Source organism: Panthera onca, chromosome B4 (assembly GCF_046562875.1).
Source record: "Panthera onca isolate mPanOnc1 chromosome B4, mPanOnc1 haplotype 2, whole genome shotgun sequence".
Classification (NCBI taxonomy): Eukaryota; Metazoa; Chordata; class Mammalia; order Carnivora; family Felidae; genus Panthera; species Panthera onca.
The window spans coordinates 117,288,441-117,308,239 of NC_138345.1; the positions used below are offsets into that span (position 1 = coordinate 117,288,441).

The window sequence follows — 19,799 nt, forward strand, 5'->3', positions numbered from 1 at the left end:
GAATAAAAAAGCTGATTACCTTTCATATATGAACCATACCAAATAGTTGATAGTTGATGAAGAGAAATTTTTCTTTATAGAATTTTCAGGTAAGAAATGAAGAAAAAATGTTGAAATTCATATAAGGATTTTGCAATTCTTTATGAATTCATGGGAGGATGAAGCATACCTGTGAAGTACACTTGTTGGAAAACAATAAATCTGAGCAAGCATTTAAATCTAACCAAGCAATTAAATCTAACCAAATCCAGGGGGCAGAGAAACATTTAGAATGAAACTGTGGGGATGCATCAGTAAAATCCAGACTATGGGAACTCTACAGGGCAAACAACCTGGCTTCTTCATCAAAAAATTGAAGTATAAAAAGAGGAAATGGAGCCCACAGGTTAAAAAAAAGCCTTAAAAGACATAAATAATTGCAATGTTTGGACCTTATCCATTTGAAATGGATCCCATTTCAAACTAAGGCAATCAAAAAATTTATAAGATCTGAAGAAAATGTGAGCAGTAATTATTCAGTAACATTTTGGAGGATTTTTTTGTTAATATCCTTTGTTAGGTGGGATTATATTATTATAGTTAGTAAGTGTTAGAAATTTTTTTTAAGAAAAAGTTTTTAAAAATTACACATGGCCCATACTTAATCTTCAGAACTAAATGACTTGTCTTTGCCATGCCAGAAACTTCACTTTCCATATGCTATTTTGACCCCCAAATGCCATTCCTGTTTATTTCTCAATGTTGTTAGGTAATGTTACCAAAATTAGGAAGTAAATAGATAATATTTTTTTCCCTCTTGATGATTGGAGGTACAATATCAGCTTTGTTGTTGATAAAGACTATATTGGAATATATAGAAACCACAGAGGTCTTCCTTATCCCTTATCCCAGGAGTAAACTTACCATGTAGATCTAGGCATGACTAACTGATAGCAGATACCCCTCTTCTTTGGGGATGGCCCAGGGAAAGTTATTTCAGCCTGGCCCAGGAAATTTACCCATGTCTAAAGGAAGAATGTGTCATCCCATAGGCAGGCAGGTTCTGATAGAGCAGCCACCTGGGTAAAGTTGAGTGGGACAGGCTTGAGTTCTTCCACACTTACCAAGAGGATTGAGTAAAGGCCAAGAGTGCCTCCACTTGGAACCCTGAGGTAAAGGAAATGGAGACAGCTCTTTATGCAGCTCTTTGCTGCTGCAAGTCTTACTGTAGAATCAGTGGATTAGAGGGATGGAGCTCATAACATCAATAAAATGGAAACTACCTCCTATTGAGTATGTCCCATGTGCAGGGACCATGCTAAGAAGGCAAATTCACATAGGTCACATGTGACACAACTATTATTTATACCTACACAGCCTGACTTGAGGTATGCATATTGCAGTGCACAGCCAGATGACTCCCTAGGTTTCTTCCAACTTCAAGGACCATGAATCTTGTTAGAGATGTTTCCTCTACTTTTATTGATACCTTACTTTCCCTATGCATGGATTATGCTTAATGGTAACACCAGCTTAAGAGGGGCTGGTCTTGCGTTACCCAACTATTTGTTGGGCTGCAACCTGGCTTATAGGTGGATTTAAGGGGTTTTGTTTGTCTCAAGAATTTCTAGGGGTATACACAAATGCATCAGGGACTCATGGGAAATTAATATATTAGTTACATGGTATCTCTTTAACTTAGGCAAAAACTGTGTTTTCTACATTTCCTTCTCCGTAGGTTTGACCTTTGCACTGGGAAATTGGACATATTATGCTGCAAACTGATGAATGTAACCAATGTATTATGGAAACTTAATTATTTGTATATACTCAAACCTGTTCTTCCTCAAAACTTAATCTTATTGGTTTAATATCCTTACTTACATAGATAGTGACTGTGTACCAGGAAGTATAGACCTCAGTCTGTGCTATCTAATGTGGTAATGACTAGACTGTATGTGGCTATTTAAATTTAAACTTAATTAAGATTAAGTAAAATTAAAAATCCAGCTGCAATAGTCATTTTTCAATAGCTCCAGTATCCACACATGCTTAGTGGCTACTGTATCAAACAACACAGACAGCACATTTCCATCATCATAGAAAGTTCTGTTGAATAGCTTGGATTTGCATAATAAAAACATTTCAATTTGTCTGTCTTCAGTTCTCTTCTATGTTATATTTTTATCACATTTGGTTTCCGGAAAAAGTGTGTAGTAAAATCTGAAAATACACAATTATTTTTCCATGTGCTGCTTGCAGGTTATTGAAGAAAAAGGAGAGTTCAGTGTTCCAAGCTGCTATGGAAATATTAAAAATGATCATGGTGGTTCTAGCCTTAATTTTGAGGATCCGTTGGATGATGTAAATGTGGTTGATTTGAAATGGATCCACGACTTTGTGTTAAAGTCTCTGGAGGTTTTATATCAAGTGGAAAAATGGGAGACACTAGTATCACTTGCCATCCAGTTCAATACAATTTCACAGTAAGTATCACTGTAAGGGCAAATGAAAGTGACAAGCATTAGTTTTAAAATGTATTTTAATGAATGTCTCCTTTCAATCTATTTCTACCCCTGTCTAGTGAGAGATACACAGAGCAAGTGACACCGCTCCTGGTATATGCACAGCGCCAGCTTCTTCTAAGAATATCCAAGTTCAATGGCCCAGATGTTACCCAACAACCTTGTGCAAGATATGAAGCTGAATATGAAGAGAAGGTGAGTTTGGCTCTGTTATTCATGCAGTTGTGACTTCTAATGAGTGTACACATTAAATACAAAGATTCAGGGATCAGATAAGTATTATTTTCACGGAGGCATTTATCATTCATAGCAACAAACATTATCAAAAGCCTGCTATGTGTCAGTATTTTCCAGATACAGGGTAAACAAAAATTAAGTCCTTGTCCATAGGAAACTTATATTCAGATCAGAGCTGATATATTTGTTAGACACAGAGGGGACAATGTCTAGAGCCACAATACTTTCAGAGGCCCACTACATGTTTTAATTTTTTAAATATGAAGACAAAGAGTAACTTTTAGGTCAAAGAAAATGTCTTGATTTTTACTATTAATACACTTGTATTTATGCCAACATAGTCATAAAATATAATTTTTGATATTTTTGGTGGAGGTGTGGACTCATGAAGGCAAAACTGTCTAAGGTCCGTGAAAGTCATGGTGCAGCTTTGAGTTAGGTAGAGGAAAGGGAAGTAGATTCTTTCATTTATTAATTTAATAAATGTGTATCAACTATCTAATACCAGAGCCACTGCATACAGTTTTACAAACTGTGTCCTGCCCAAGGGCCCCCAGTATATGTGAGGGCTGAAATCCAGTCCCTGCCTCACAAACCAGTCTGTGTGCTTGTGGTGTTGCAATCACACAATGGGGACTCCATTTTCTTCTTCTCACAGAGATTCCTCATGGCCCTTGCATATTCTTGATCCCTGCATGTTTCATGCAATGAGAATACAGTCTAAGTTCTTGCTTTATGGAGTTTAATTTTGGGGGGTAGAGGTAAGGCCAGATAATAAACATGTAAACAGATATGTAAAAAGATTTATGATCATTATCAATTTTCTGAAGAGAATAAAATCGGTCAGTGAGATAGGTGGGGTGGGAGGTGGAAATTTCAGCAAGGGTGATCTGGAAGGCCTCTTGGAGATGGTAACATCTGATGAGAAATAGCCAGTCATACAAAAGAAAGAGAGTTCCAGCCCAAGGTTAGGACAAGGGCAAAGGCCCTGAGGTAGGACAGAAAGAAGGACTGGATGACTGCAATGGAGCAGATGCGGGAGAGGGTAAAAGGAGGGGGGCTTTGCTTCTTCCTCTTCTCCCCAGTGTCTCATACTCTCCTTTGGGGAGCTAATTCAGTCTGTGGCTCTAAGTACCATCTTTATGATAATGAGTCTTGAAATTACAGCTCCAGTCTAGAGCTTTCTCCTGAATACTGTGTTGACACGTAATTGCCTGTACCTGTCAGGGTTCAGTCAGAGAAGCAGAACTAGTAAGATCTATTATCTATCTGTCTATCTATTTTTCTATCTGTCATCTATCAAGATTTATTATAAGGAATTGGTTTCTGTGATTGTGGGGGCTGGCCAGACAAGTCCACAATTGTAAGGTGGACAGTCAGGATCATGAGGAGGAAGGAACCCTACAGGTATAGCCAGAAGCTCTTATCCTTAGGCAGTTGTGAGGGATGATGCAGTGAGGAGAAAGCAGTTGTGGACCTGCATGCTGTTTGGAGATTGGAGTCGGGAGACCTCCAGCACATCAAGGACTCACCTGCTTAGGTCAGGCCCACTGAAGATAATCTCTTTAGCTTAAAGCAAATTTATCAGAGACTTTAATTAGTACCGGCAAAATCCCTTCATAGTGGCAGCTATATTAGTGTCTGAATAGCTGGGGTGACGTGTGTGTATGCTACAAAATGGATACTTCCCTCCCTTTGTTCTCATAGTTCAGCTTAACCAAGTTGACCCACCAAAAAACCATCATATTACCTAATCAATGTCATCTTTTGGAAGTTTAATAAACTTCTGAAGTTTGGTATACCTCAAACAAACCTATTCTGACAAGTGTTCCACACTTCATTTGGTGACAGCACTGTCCTCCTAGCTGTTCAGGCAAAACACCTTAGAGATATCCCGGACTCTTCTCTTGCTTTCATACCTCACTTCAAATTGGTTATCAAATCTTCTACCTTCAAAATGTGTTCAGAACCTGACCACTTCTCACTGCCTCTATCACTCCTTCTCTGATAGAGAAGCCACTGTTATATTTGCTTGGATTCATGCAATGACTTCCTAGTCAGTATTCTTGCTTCCAACTTCCCTGAACCCCTGCCTCCGGCCTAGTCTATTCTCAATGCAGCAGGTAGAATGACCTTTTAAAACCCTAAATCAGATCATGCCATTCCTTCTTTTTACACCCTATAGCAGCTTCCCATCTGATTCAGAGATAAAGTGAACATCTTTATCATAGCCTTAATGTTCCACATATCCCCCTGTGATTTCAGTGACTCATCTCTTATTACTCCCCTGCAGGATTCAGGGGAGTGCTCTGTTCTTTAAGACGTTCCTGTCTTGAGGGGCGCCTGGATGGCTCAGTCGGTTGAGCGTCCGACTTCAGCTCAGGTCACGATCTCGCGGTCCGTGAGTTCGAGCCCCGTGTCGGGCTCTGGGCTGATGGCTCAGAGCCTGGAGCCTGCTTCCCATTCTGTTTCTCCCTCTCTCTCTGCCCCTTCCCCGTTCATGCTCTGTCTCTCTCTGTCTCAAAAATAAATAAAACGTTAAAAAAAAAACAAAACTAAAAAAAAGACGTTCCTGTCTTGGTATTCTTGTGTTTGCTGCTCCCCTGCTTGGAACATTGCTCCCCCCCCTCCAATATCCACACTGATTTTTACTCACCTTTCTCTAGTCCTTGCTAAACGTCACTTTCTGTATGAGATGAAGAAATTATGAGATATTCTGTATGAGATAAATTTATCCAGTATAAATTTATGTACCTGTTTGCTCTATTTCTGTCTACAGTGTTTATAAGTCTTCAATATACTCTATAATGTACTTCTTTGTTTATTGGATTTCTACTTCCTCTAGAATAAGTTCCATAAAGTAGGAACTTTGGTTTACTTTGTTCACTGTATTATCCTTGAGCTTAGAGTAGTGACTGACACATAATATTTATTCAATGAAGCTGGGAGAGGGGAAGGACTAGGTCAAATAGGGCCTTAATAGGCCATGGGAAGGAATTTGCATTTTATTAGACTGTTTATGTCTCATTGTACACACACCTACAAGGGACAATCTACATCAGACTGAGATGTACACACACCTACAGCATCTACATCAGACTGAGATTCAAGGAGGTCTGTATTTTGAGAAATAGGTTAGTTCAAGGAGTAGGAATGGAGAAACAGGGAGAAGAGGTTCTTAGGCCTTTTAAAAGAATTTCTTTTTGTCAAGTTTTTCTGATTTCCGATATTTTACAATTTTAGGACTTAAGTATCTGTTAGAAAATAAATTTTTAAAATATTACAGAGGAAGTTAGTTCTGAAAAACTTCACCAGGGAAGTTTAAATTGCATTAATTATGGGTAGGGTGAAAAACTCAGCCACTGGAAAAGCAGCCTATATTTTAGATATGTTCTAACTTGCATAATGGAAGATATATTTAGACTTGTGGATTTATAGAATATCAGAAAATCGTATTTTAATTTCTCTACATAATTTGCCTAAAGCTCTTCCAGCTGTGCTGTACAAAAGAAATATAAAGCGGTATGTAGCAGCTTTTTTCCCTGAAGGTTCTCATGATCAAATGCTACTCTGCTAGTTTTTATTTGTAGCATCCTTTTGTACTTTTTTTTTTGACAACTGAAAAATAAGTAAGCTAACTTTTTAGCTATAGATACCTGTCTAAGTAATATTTGTTTTCCTTTTTTAAGATAACCTGCCGAAATTTCATTGGGAAGCAGCTCAAGATTAATCCTCCAACAAGTGAAGAGAAAGATACAGGAAGCTGCACAGATTTCTTTAAAAAGCTTATCTATTCAGGTTGGAACCATTTTAGTTTGAAGCTTTTTTTTAAACCAAGGTTTGCTGTTGTGTTCTGCATGTCAGATCCTCCATAATTAAAATGTTTTCCAATTCTCTTTCACAGGTTTATTGGACTGAAAATAACCCATTTGATATTTACCATCTTCTGTTGTTATAAATGTCATATAAGGGGAATTAAAACATATGTTTTGATTAGTTTAATCTGTAAGTTGAAGAAGGGAAAGGAGAGAAGGGGAAAGGAAAATTATTTGAAAAATAAGCATGGAAAAAACTGTTTTGCACATTTCCCCTGTTTTTATCTCACTTGGGAACTTTTCAAATTGACCTTTTACTATTTTCTTTCAAGCTGTGCCTTGACTTCCGTAATAACTCCCATAATCAATATAGATTGTTCTGTTGGCTATATCCTGGTCAAGTTGTAAGTCTTTTCGCTAGAGCACATGAGAAGATGAGGAGACATCATGGCTCCTTTGCTCTTAGCTGAGAAGCCCTCTTGGAATATTTGGTCAGTGCAGCCTGTAGGAGAGGCAATAGAAAAAAGATGAATATGGAGATAATGCCTTCTCACAATTGCACTTTTCATGTGTCTCTGTTTCTGGTATAGGAAAGGAATGCAAATCTTCCCTTTGACATGTTAGGATTCTTTCATTTATCTATTGATTTTATGTATTTATGTCTGTATGTATATAATCATTCATTCATTTAGTGCATCAGTTAGGTGGCCATTCAGTCATTCAGCAAACATTTACTGAGTGTCTACTGTGTGGTAAGTCCTGTACTAGGTCCTGAGATTACAAAGAGACTAAAGATTGAGTGAGGCTAAAGATTTATTACACTGGAATTTACAACCCATTGAAAGAGACTGATAAATAAGCCAGAGATTATAGTATCAGGTGATAAGATCTGTCATATTATGACTACCCCTGCTGCTTCTGCTGTAAGCAACAGTAAACAGCATCGCTGTGCATGTAGGTTAGTGGAGCTAACGTAAAAAGGAAAAGGCAAAAACTGAGGTTAGGGAGGTTGGCAGGAGGGTCTTAGAAGGCAGGATAAAGAGATTCAGATTTACCTGGAGAGCTGAGTGGGGCTAGTTAAAAGGATTTAAAGAAGGAAATAAATGATCATTTTTGTGCTTTTGACAGAACCTCAGGCAGCAGTGTGGGGAATCAATTGAAAGCATGCCACATGGAAGCAGAGGAGTGGGTACGCCTAACTTGTGTAAAAGGCGTAATGAAGTCTTGGACTCAGGCAGCGAGAATAGAGGAGTAGACAGATATGGGAGAAAGGCTGAAGAAGTCCACAGGACTGTTTCTATACTGGTTAGCCGTAGAAGGGAGGGGTCCAAGATGCCTTGGTTTCTGGCTTGGGTGGCTAGATAGATATCATGTCTTCACACTACAGGGAAAGTGAAGGGAAGACAGGTGAGAGAAAGCTACTTTGAAATTACTGAGTTTGAGGTGCCAGGATGATAACTGAGTAGAACTATCTAGTATATGCTTAGATAGACTGGTCAGGCCCTCAGCAGATTTGTATTTTAATCATCAATATAGTGGTGGCAGTTGAAATCAGGGGCTTGTATGAGGTCACTCAAGGAGAGTTATGTGGAGTATAGACCTGAAGACGGCTTCACTTTGGAAGTTGAGTCATCCAGAACAGGCCATGCTATACAGTAGTAATAAACAATCCCCAAATCTTATTGCTTTCCCACAAGGGAAAGTCCATTTTATTGCTCATGCCACTGTGTTCAAAGGGGTTGAGTACTGAGCTGCTTCTCATCATAGGTTGATAGAATCTCCATCTTGACACAAGCTTCCATGATTGTTTCCAAGGCAGGAGGGATAACGCTAATTTACCCTCTAGAGGAGCCATACTGAGAGGATGGGCAGAATGGAAGGAGAGAATGGGCCCAAACACAGGAATGTTTATAGGTGGTAAGAGCAGAAGTTGAAGGTATTCTCATTGGGTTCTGAAGATTTTCTTAATAAAGCAAGGGGTTGAGGGCATAGCCAAGGTTGCTAGGGTGGGAGATTTCAGGAGGAATGTGAAAGAGTGGCCTGGACCCGGGAAATAAAAAGAAGACAGAAGGGCTTCAGAGCAGTGTGGAGGCTCCAGTTGAGTGAATTGATAACCACAAACTTGTGGGTTTTCTAGTGATAAATCAAATTATCCTCTCATACTCATTAAATAATGGAGTTCTAATCAGGTTGTGATTTGTCCTGAGTATATGTTCTTCTTTTTTTTTTTTTTTCTTAATGTTTATTTTTATTTGAGAGAGAGAAAGAGACAGAGTGAGTCCCAGCGGGGGAGGGGCAGAGAGAGAGAGAGAGAGAGAGACAGAGACACACACACACACACACACACACAGAATCTGAAGTAGGCTCCAGGCTCTGAGCTGTCAGCACAGAGCCTGACACGGGGCTTGAACCCACGAGCTGTGAGATCATGACCCAAGCCAAAGTCGGATACTGAACTGACTGAGCCACCCAGGCGCCCCTATGTTCTTCTTTTCTTGATCATACCTGTCAAACCTCTGGAGATCCCTCAATTTGGGATCTATAACTCAGAATGTGATTTATATTATCCCTTCCGTCCTGAAAAGAATGGGCAACAAATGTGAGGAAATGTGTCAAAAATGCTTATTATCAAAAATGATGATTAGCACCTAAGGGCTAAGAAAAACATGCCTACCAAAATTCTAGACCTGTGTGGCCAGTAGGTCTTATTGATGATGGATTCAATATGTCAGAAAAGCACTTTGCCTACTTGTTGTTAAACTTACATTTGGAAAGGCAAGATGGTGGGTAGTGGAACAGAAAGGAAGGAAGGTAAAGTCAGGCTACCATGATTATTTGGGTTAATTCTCAGTGGTGGTGGAGGTATAGTCCATTTGAGCAATGACTACAGCAGGAATATAATCTAAAAAATATTGTAATGGCAGTAATAATGAATTGGGCCAGGCACTATATTTAGCACATGATAACCATTAGCTTTTTAAGTTTTTGTAATCTTAAGAGATAGATATTATTATGCTTACATTACAGATGAGAAAGTTAAATGTTACTAGTAAGTTAGGAACTACGATTCAAACCTTAGTCTGTCTAATTGCTCAGCCCATACGCGTTCCACTAAACTACCTGGCCTGTTCACCATTTGTCTCCTCTCAGATTAGTCTCTCCTCTAAACTGATAGCACTCAAAAAAGTTTTGCCATATATCAGTGGTCATGGGGAGACAGATACTTTATCCTGACTTATTGTAGTAGTATGGTAGTTTTTAGATGATCCTGCATACTAATTATAAGTTTTACATTGACCCATTATCATTAAAATCTTGACATCAGAGTTATAGCTCTTTATAACACTCTAGGACCTTTGTGACTAGGAGCGTATTTTGGCCCACACTTTTGGGCTTATTTGACCAATTTTTAGGATGGTGATTTTTTTTTCAGTGTACTGAACTTAGATCATTTTAACACATTTATAAGCATGATGGGTCTTATGTATGTCCTCATAACACGTTTGCAATACTTTTGAAAGACCAAGTATACTCTTGATGGTTTCCACACCAGATTGCTGCTTTAGAACATCATAGATTTTCTTTTGGCATAACAGCATTGGGTGGTAATGCTTGATACATTTAATTCTTCAGAACAGATATTGTAATGCTCCAGTGCCTACAAACATTTGGTGTTCTCATTATTTAACAGCATTCTATTCTCCCTCTAACTATTTAATAATGCATATGTAATTTGGTATAGTCTCTGTAGGATGTAAAGAAGTGAGAAAACCTCACTTTATAGATTATTTTTTGTATGGATGAGTAACTTGTCTGCTTGTTAAGCTTCACAGGGGAGATGACTCTGTGAATATGCCTTTTATTGTAGCTGTTTTTGCATTCTGTCTAGGATCTGTTTCTTGAGTTTTGACCTTATTGGTATTTAAGTTATCTCTGATAGGGTTCTTCAGTCTTCAGGTATGTTGGAACTTTCAACCCTTTGGCAGGTGTGTTTTATTACAGCCTCTGGGCATTTGGACTGATAAGATCATATGTGTAGAAAGCAGCTCAATCTTATATCACTCCCAGGGGTTCTTCCTTGGTGAACCTATTTCTCAGGAGTCATTGGTGCTTCAGTTTTAATGAGTACATCAGTACAATAAGAGACAGCAATTCTTTTTTTTTTTTTTCCTCCGTCCTCTTCCTCTCCTCTTCTTCCTTTTCTCCTCCTTCTCCTTCTTACCCACCCTCCTCCTCTTTCTCACCCTCCTCCTCTCATTCTCCTTCTTTTTCTTCTAACCTATTTCAAACTGTTGAGGTTATTAGTGCCTTTGAAATAGTTTCTTGAGTTATTCATGGAAGTCTTCAGAGAGGAACTCCCACTTGAGACGGGGAAGTATGGACAAGCCTCCGAAGCTAATGATGTGTCTTCATTGCTTTCACTAGTTATTGCATGTTGATAGCACAGAAACACCAGCAGAATCCTAGTTAGAGCACAGGAAAAAAGGTCTTCTAGGGCTTGAAAAAAAAGAAAAAAACAACAACAAACTGAAATGTAGTTTAGGAAAAAAAAGACAAGGAGGAATGATTTATAAGCAGATATTTGATAAAAAGTGGAAGGATGATTTTATTGAGGTCTCACATTTTAAAGATTGCAAACATCTCCTGTTCCTCCTGTCCTTCTGATTGTCCCAGATAGCAGATGCCTTTGCGAATTTTTATTCCAGAATGAAAGCTCCATGAGAGCAAGGCATGTGTTTGTTTTGTTCACTTGTATCTCTTCCATGACTGGCAGAGTGCCTACTACTGGTAAGTGCTCAATATATATTTTAAAAATATATGACTAACAGACAATATGTAGCTGCCGTCTATTGAATGCTTACTCCCTTCCAGGCACTATGCTAGACACTTGACACAGGTTAAAACAGTAATACTCAGAGGTAAATATTATCATCCCAATTTTAACAGAGATTGAAAAGTAAGGCCTAGAGGAGATAACTGTCTTAAAATAATATTACATGAAAGCTTCCAGCTTCTACCTTTTGCTTTACTTTCTTAACTTCTTTCCTGGAAGGAAGCTCTTCCCCTTTCAGTCTTTAAGGAGAAAAAGATAAAAGCCAAGCTCATGAATTCTTGTAGGAAAAACACAGAACAGGAACCTTATAATCTTTAGGACGTTATGTGTAAGAGTGGGGGTCGGAGGCATGCCTTGTCTGGATCATGCAGGACTGTGCGTGGGTAGAGGAATGGGGAACTGAGGGAAAAAAATGGTGGGCGCAGGACAAAGTGGACAAGAGGGTGAAATTGGTAGGGTAGAAGAGAGCTCCTGGGGAGTTAATAAGAGCTTCTGTCACCTAAGTGTTAGATTCTCTTCAATGTGTGGTAGGCAAGAAGAGTGAACTTCCTGGGGGGACAAGTGGTTCTCTCAAGGTGGCCATGTGCTGGGTTTGACCAGAACCTCCAGGATTTCTAGACATTTCCATCTACTTTGTCATATATTGAAAGATGTCTCTATGACCATAGAACGTAACTGTGCTACTATTTCCATCAGGACATTCCTGGGCTCACAAGGACCCCAGGCTTCTTCTCTCATTAACTTTTCTTAGGCTTATTTATGTTCTAGTCTCAAAGGTTTCTGTAGTCAAATTAGCAGCCCTCAAATCTGGGTCATTGCCAGTTACACAAGATTTGATGCCCCCTGGCAAACTATCTGGAAGAGGCACTGAATTTGAAGAGTGGTTGTCTCTCATGTCTTCTAAGGGCTTAAAACAAGTTGATGCCCTCAAGTTTACTTTTCCTCCTTTGTAAAGTGTGAGTAATAGCTATCTCTACTAATTTGTAAGGTGTTATGAGAATCAACTGAGATTAAGATCCATATAAGTGATTATTAATAAAGTTAATACCAGCCATTTAGCTTTGAAAATATTTATCAAGCACATATCACACAACAGGCACTGTTCTAGGTCTGGGTTGATAACAGCAGACAAAATGGACAAAAATCTCTGCCCTCATGGAACTTGCATTCTCGTGGCAGGAGACAATCAATAAACAAACAAAACACATCAGTAGATGATGAATGCAGTGGAGAAAAAAGAAATGTGGAGATTGGGATCACCAGTTCAAATAGGGTGATCAAGGAAGGCCTCCTGAGAAATTAACAGTTAAGCAATAACCTTAAGGAGCTGAGGATGCAAGCCATGGGGATATCTGAGGGAAGAATGTTCTCGACCAACGTGAACCACTGGTAGGGGTTTGCAGAAAATCCCTTTGTATTGGTTTAATTTTTTTCCAGTGAGGCAGGAAGCAAGGTCATTGACCTGGAAAGGACAGGGAAGAGGTAATTCCTAACTTTTTTCTTTGCCACATAGCCAATTGACCACTCTTCTGTCACTTCTAACATTGGAATATTCCCTGTGTCCCTCCCTCATTTCCACTGCTACCATCTTAGTTGAATTCAAATCACAATATCTGTGGTGTAGCTTCAGTCCCTCAGCTGCCAGCCTTAATCTTTCTTCTCCTTCTCCTTCTCCTTCTCCTACTCCTTCCCCTTCCCCTTCCCCTTCCCCTTCCCCTTCCCCTTCCCCTTCCCCTTCCCCTTCTCCTTCTCCTTCTCCTTCTTCTTACAGTACTGTAGGTATTTTTATTGAAAAATGTCCATCCTTAGGAAGGCCAGGCTGGCACTGGAATGGTGGCAGCAACAGGCCGGGCCCCGGGAGGTGATATTCCACAGCCTGGTGGCTTTGGTTTATTAGCAGCAGCCACCAGGCAGGCTGCCACCCTCCTCTTTCTATTACAATCTGCTAACTCTTCCTAAAATACCAGTCTCTTTTTGTTTGTCCTGCTCAAGACCCTTCCTGTACTCCTTATTAGAAAGGATGAAGGCAACTTACAGAGGGAGGGCTTCAGGACTCCAGAAAACCCCTCCTTGTTCAGCAGGACTGGCCATGTCATCTCACCGCGCCCTGACTTGCCATCCTGACTCCTGCTTCCATACCTATCCTTGCACAGACCAGTTCTGTGACCCAGGAGAAACCACCGGACTTTCTGTGCTTTATTTCCCTCCTCTGTAAAATAAGGATATCATGGTATGTACCTTTTAGGGTTGTTTTTAGGATTTGATGAATCTATCAGAGTAAATCATATAGAATAGTTCCTGGTATAGTATAAGTAAATGCTCAATCGACCTCAGCTATTCTTATTCTAACTACCTCAACCCCCTTGCCTCCTTCTTCCTAATCAAATCTTTGCTCTCCTTTAAGACACAACTGACATATCTTCTCTTGCACGAAGTCTTTCTTGCACATCCTCTCCTCCCTATGCTGATCTCTCTTCTCTTTCCCTCGTTTTGGCACATAACCAAGAACTCCCTGTAAATATGAGTCTAATACTCTGGGGTCAGAATGCTTCATCTCTTCAGCTAATCTGTGAACTCTCAAGGGCAAAGGTAATACCTCTTAGCCTCCTGTGGCCCCATTGCTTTGCAAGTTGCTGTACTATCAAGTCCTCAGATTTTACAGGGGCCATTCACCTGTTCAACTTGTTGAAGAACTAAATTCCTTTGTTATTTTATCAGAAGCGTGTATTCCTTCTTTCCTGTGTGCCCGTTTCACAGTGTATGGGTGAAAATCCGCAGCCTGATTCCTGACACCGTCACTTCTTCTCCGGGGACCTCGTGGCAACTCTCCGCTCTTTGTGGCCATTTTTCAGTGCTGTTTTTAGTTCCACTCCCTTTTATGGCCTCATCTTCCTTTCCTCTGCACCCTCCAATATTAGAAACCTGTCTTTCCCTTCTCTTAAGAGAGCACTTACCCATCCAAGCTTCTTTGTTTCCTCCTTTCGTCTCTTTCCCAAGGCACCTCTGCTTTGAAGAGGCTGCTGAAAAGGAGTAGATTATTTCATCTTTTATGATCAGCAAAAGAAAAAGTAGGAGGCTTCATAAGGAAAATTGGCAAGATCTAAAGTTATTTGCATTTCATAGGAATCACAAGTTTTCTAAGTTTTTTTTTCTTTTTTTAAAGAACTTTCAAATATACCACAAAAATTTGATCTGAACATTGAAACACCTGCTGCAGACCTGGGGGCTTTGAATTTAGCAGCTTTAGTTTGGGACCAAGACATTCTCTGAATTAGAAAGTCTTTTGCTACTAGTTGGCTTGCTGCAGCATTTCATCCCCTGGTATTCTTCTCTTTCCTTTCAGAATATAGCCACGCCAAAGAGCTCATCTGTGTGCCCGTGGACGTGACAGACACTTTGCGATGTTTTAGACAGACTTTGGAAAAATCCAAATATGATAGCAGATCAATCCGACACAGCAGAAAATTGCTTTCGTTATTCCTTGCACAGACACAAGGTAAAATCCTTGCTCTATACCCCTTGCTTTTTATTGAAGGGAGAACACTACCCTGTGGCTCTACCAGATTCTGCCATAGACCCCTCCTTTCCCCCACTTACATGCCCACTTCCTGCTGCCCCTCACTTTCTTCCTCTTGTCTAGTGGATCACATCTTCTCCCTCACAGTTTATTCCTAACCAAAGACTGTTTCACTCATCTGCTTTCATGCTTTCTGTGAAACTGGCATACTCCTTTGAGTAGATGCAAGAAGAGTATTCGTTAATTTTTTGATATGGTACATCTATGTTCTTATCCTTCTCTTTGCAAGTATGGTGCTATAGTCATTTAAAAATTTTTTTTCATAAGTAGATGAATTGATTCATACTGACTTAACTAGAACTCTACCAAAACCCTACTTTATCAGTGTCAAGGAAATAGATGCATTTTAACATAAGCATCAATAAGGTTTCTTATTAATACCATAGATTTTGATCTTAGAGATTTCTTTTAGCTCAAAACAAGATATTCACTATCATTGGTCACGTCATATTTATTTGTTTCTTGCCTCCTCAACATGTATTGATTTGTGAGCCCAATCAAAGCAGGGCTTTGAGTGGTTAATTGGTAACTCCAGAGGGGAAGAATGTACTGAAATTTAGGTGGGGAAAAATCTTGACTTATGTATGTTTGGGTTATTAAAAATGTGTTAAAGGGGCGCCTGGGTGGCTCAGTCGGTTGAGCGTCCGACTTCAGCTCAGGTCACGATCTCACGGTCTGTGAGTTCGAGCCCGGCGTCAGGCTCTGGGCTGATGGCCCGGAGCCTGGAGCCTGCTTCCGATTCTGTGTCTCCCTCTCTCTCTGCTCCTCCCCCGTTCATGCTCTGTCTCTCTCTGTCTCAAAAATAAATAAACGTTAAAAAAAAAATTAAAAAAAATGTGTTAAAAATACTAATACATGTTTACAATCCTTGCTGTTTAAATTTATTGGAATAATAAAAATAAACTTCAGGAATAAACTTAAATTAATAATCTTAAAATAACTATATTTTAAAGTTATTAAAACTAGATTCAAATGTATACCTAACATGCTAATATTTACTGAACTGATCTTTCAGAAATTTGACCAATTTTATTTTCTTTACAATCACTGACAGAAGTTTTACTTATGTGTGTATATATGTGTGTATGTATTTTTTGTTGTTGCCCCTACTTCCCCCCCAAAAAGCACTTGCCATAGCACGTACCCACAGGTTTTGGTTGTATTGTCTATAGACTCATATTAAATCAGCTCTCCATATCATGTCTCAATTTCTTTCAATTATGGCATATATTAATAATGGCTAAGGGCATGAATAAAAACAAGCAAATACAATTCCTCAGAGTGGATTAGACCTGTTCACCCTGAACCTCACCTGCTATTAATTCTCAGCAGTTTATCCCAGTCCTCGGGCTGCAGACTTCAAACTTCACATCGGCTTCTCTTTCTCTGCAGCTTTGGACTACTTCCCCTAGAATAGTTTTCCTTTTTTTCCTGTGTGTTCTCTGATCTTATAAAGAGACTGATTCTTTTCCATTTTCCCCCCTTAGGTCAGAACTAACTATGTGTTCCTTCTATCCCAGAGGTCTCTACCCCAGAGGCAAACTAACATCTTACTGTCAGAAGCCCTTAAAAAAAAGGCAAACCCAAACCATGTAACTTCCACCAATCCCCATGAGAAGCAAAGCATTATCTCAACATCACTTTCTGGCACACTGCCCCTCCGTAGTGTTCTTTACGAAATAACATGAGCAGAGAGCCTGCCCACACATACCTGGGCTCCTCAGAAATGATACTAGATGCTAAATTTAAGGAAACGATGTCCCTCAAACTGCAAAGAAGTCTCACATATATGCAGAATTTTTCCTTTTCTTTCCCTGTCCATTTCCTCTACCTTTCCCCTCCTCATCACTTTCCCTTCTTTCTCCTTTTTGAATTTCTTTAAAAATGTTTTTTTTCCTATGACTTTAGGAGATAAAGGAGGAATAAACAATGAGAAATTTACCACTGGAAAGGTGGAGTTTTGCCTGGGGACAGAAGAGATGCATATGCCAACACCCCCTGACCTCTCTCAGGAACACTTTAGAGTTTTCAGTTCAGTGGAAAAAAGTAAACTTCCCTATTCACAACTCGGACTCGTAATTTCCTCTTATTATGAAACTATTGGTAAGATTAGTGTGATCTTCTGCATTAATGTTGAGATTGTATCTGGGCCTGAAATGCTACCTTTAGAAGTCAGATAAGAGAGGGGCACCTGGGTGGCTCAGTTGGTTAGGCTTCCGACTTTGGCTCAGGTCATGATCTCATAGCTCGTGATTCCGAGCCCTGCGACAGGCTCTGTGCTGACCACTCAGAGCCTGGAGCCTGCTTTGGATTCTGTGTCTGCCTCTCTCTCTCTGCCCTCCCTTGCTCATGCTATGTCTTTCTCTGTCTCTCAAAAATAAATAAACATTAAAAAAAATTTTTTTTAAGTCAGATGAGAGAGCTTGAATATAGAATCTTGTAGGCAGTGTTGGTGCAGTGTCTTCCAGCTCCTCCCCTTCCTCACTTTCCCTCCCTGGCTGTCACCATGGTGAGATGCAAGGTCACTCTTCTGCTGATCCTCCTTTGACTGAATCTGCGAACCGCTTTTTGGAATGTGACCACTGTTGTGTTTTGTTGCTCTGCCCTAGCTGATCACACTTTCTTTGTCTTTCTGCTTGGTTTGGCTTTGCTACAAATTCATCAGTGTATACGCAGTGCATGTTGTAGACCCAACGTCCCTCCTTCCCCTTTTTATAACAGACATTTAGTAATTCCCCCTTTACTCCCTGGAATGAAATGTATATTTAATATAATCTTTCTACACATGTTATTTAAAACAATAAATATGAAGCTCTAAATATAAAATAAAGGGTACACAATGTTATTTTATAATAAAAGAATCTATTTGTGGCACTTAGGTGCTCAAGCACTAGAAAGTATAATGAAGCAATCAGGTGTTCATATCCTGTGTTGTTGAATCGCCATGAATGTTATAGCTACAAATGCAGATTGATACCAGTTTATTGTATTGGTGATGCAAGTACTGTCAGCACTGTTAATTTTGGTGACAGTGGTTTTCTAAAATGGCAAATAAATGTAGGTAAAACAAAGCACTACAGTGAGTGGTTGCATTTCTGGGAAATTCAGAGCATTCTGAAAACATACAAAAATGACCTATTTATGTGTAAAATGCAATTAGAAGTTAGACTCAGACAATTTATATGTAGGTTTCTCACCTGTTTTCTTAATTGTGGGGGAAAACTTCTGTGCATTACAGGCAATCCAGTGTCTCTGTTCTTCACCTATGAAATGCCGGGAGATGCCCCATTGTGACAACTAACAACCTTCCTCAGATTTCTAAAACACCCTGTAGGAGACAGCACTGCCTTCATTAAAAACCACTGCCACGTTGGTTGGGTTTTGTTTTGTTTTGTTCTGTTTTGTTTTTGCTAGACATCTCTGAATTTCATTGGAGATTTATGCATTTATCAGAAACCACTCCCCCACCCTGTCCAAATTCAGATGCTATTAAAGATGTGCTTTTTTTTTGCACTTGGGTAAAGGGAAAAATCTGATATGCTGTGATCTTGTCACATCCCTCCGTAAAAACAAAGCCTTCAAGGCTTCCCATCTGCTATGGAATAGCATCCACATTTTTCCACCAGGCATCTAGACGCCTCCATATAACCCTACCGCTATCTCCTTCTTCACACTCCCAAGGAAACCATAGTCCAGCCACCCACATCATTTCCATATACACCCCGCCCTTTCTCTCTTGCACGCCTCTTCTGAATTTCTCTTTTCCACCATTTCTACCTGCCTGACTCTTATTCTGCTTTCTCCATGGTTCCTATCTCTTAGATCCAGTCTCTCACTCCACTATGTAAATAGAATATCATTTGCTCTCTTTCAGTATATGGATCACAAGACAAGTGAAGGCAGTATTAGCTTGCAGTTTGCTTATCTCCACAGTTAAGGAATGATGCAGCTTAGAATATTCTTGAGACTGTAAGGAAGAGATTTCCTAGGAACTGACATTTGTTCTTTTGCTTGATTAAAAATACAGATGTTCTCCAAGCCTGCAATAAAAGAAGTCTTAAAGTTCAGGCACTGCATGAACTGGGAAGCCTTCTCATCTTTGCTGAAAAGAAAAGGTAGATTTCTGGGAGCCAGTAGAACAAGGGAAAACTTGGGTTGTTTGTTTGAAAACATTTATAATTATTGTGAAAATATACTGTTTTTCATGAATTTTAGTTCTTTGATTACATCCCATTGCTACATTTTATTCTTGAAATGCTACCTGAGAGAAAAAGTTATGAGCATAAATGGTATAGATTCATTCTCTAACATTTTAATTAAAATGCTTCTTCAGTGCATTTGCTTTCTCTTTTGGAAGCTAGATTTAATGACATAGATCTCAGAAAACATATTGCTTGATGCTCTGTTTCTCTTCTAGGGCTGCTTTTAAATGTTGGTGCCAAGCTCTTGATGGCATATTCAGGAAACAAGATGTGCTGCATACATGGAAAGAGTTTGGTAGCTCGCTCACCAATGCTACCAATAGCTATTTACCTCCAGGTTCCAAAGATTATAGTGAGGAATTTCTGTCAAATGTTGGCATTTGGGGATGTTTGCAAGGAGCGGTCATATCAGCAAAGATAGCTCAGTGAGTGTCACAATGGGGCGAGCTTCCTTTGGTGGGGTGCCTACCTGTCCATGTAGAGCACCATGCCTCAGACGCATGGGATACGTGGACAGCTATGTCCATACCATACAAAGCTATACACTTTCCTTGTTTGTGATGTGTATTATCTATGGCCATCTCTTCTTCCTATAACCCCCTCCCCCACAGTGTGGGCATCACATGGACA

General features: G+C 39.6%; 1 protein-coding gene across 4 annotated transcripts in view; it reads left to right on the top strand.

Moving 5' to 3' along the window:
* CFAP54 (cilia and flagella associated protein 54) overlaps positions 1-19,799 on the top strand; it is a 295,014-nt gene that overhangs the window by 157,220 nt on the left and 117,995 nt on the right. For all 4 annotated transcript variants that reach the window (XR_013556674.2, XM_078449575.2, XM_078449576.2 and 1 more), the window contains 7 exons: positions 2,242-2,465; positions 2,564-2,699; positions 6,431-6,539; positions 14,734-14,886; positions 16,876-17,070; positions 18,995-19,082; positions 19,385-19,594. Coding sequence is in view for 3 of the 4 variants with exons in the window: in XM_078449575.2 (XP_078305701.2) it covers positions 2,242-2,465; positions 2,564-2,699; positions 6,431-6,539; positions 14,734-14,886; positions 16,876-17,070; positions 18,995-19,082; positions 19,385-19,594 (1,115 nt within the window). In the remaining variant the exon portion in view is untranslated. The remainder of the gene's footprint in view (positions 1-2,241; positions 2,466-2,563; positions 2,700-6,430; positions 6,540-14,733; positions 14,887-16,875; positions 17,071-18,994; positions 19,083-19,384; positions 19,595-19,799) is intronic.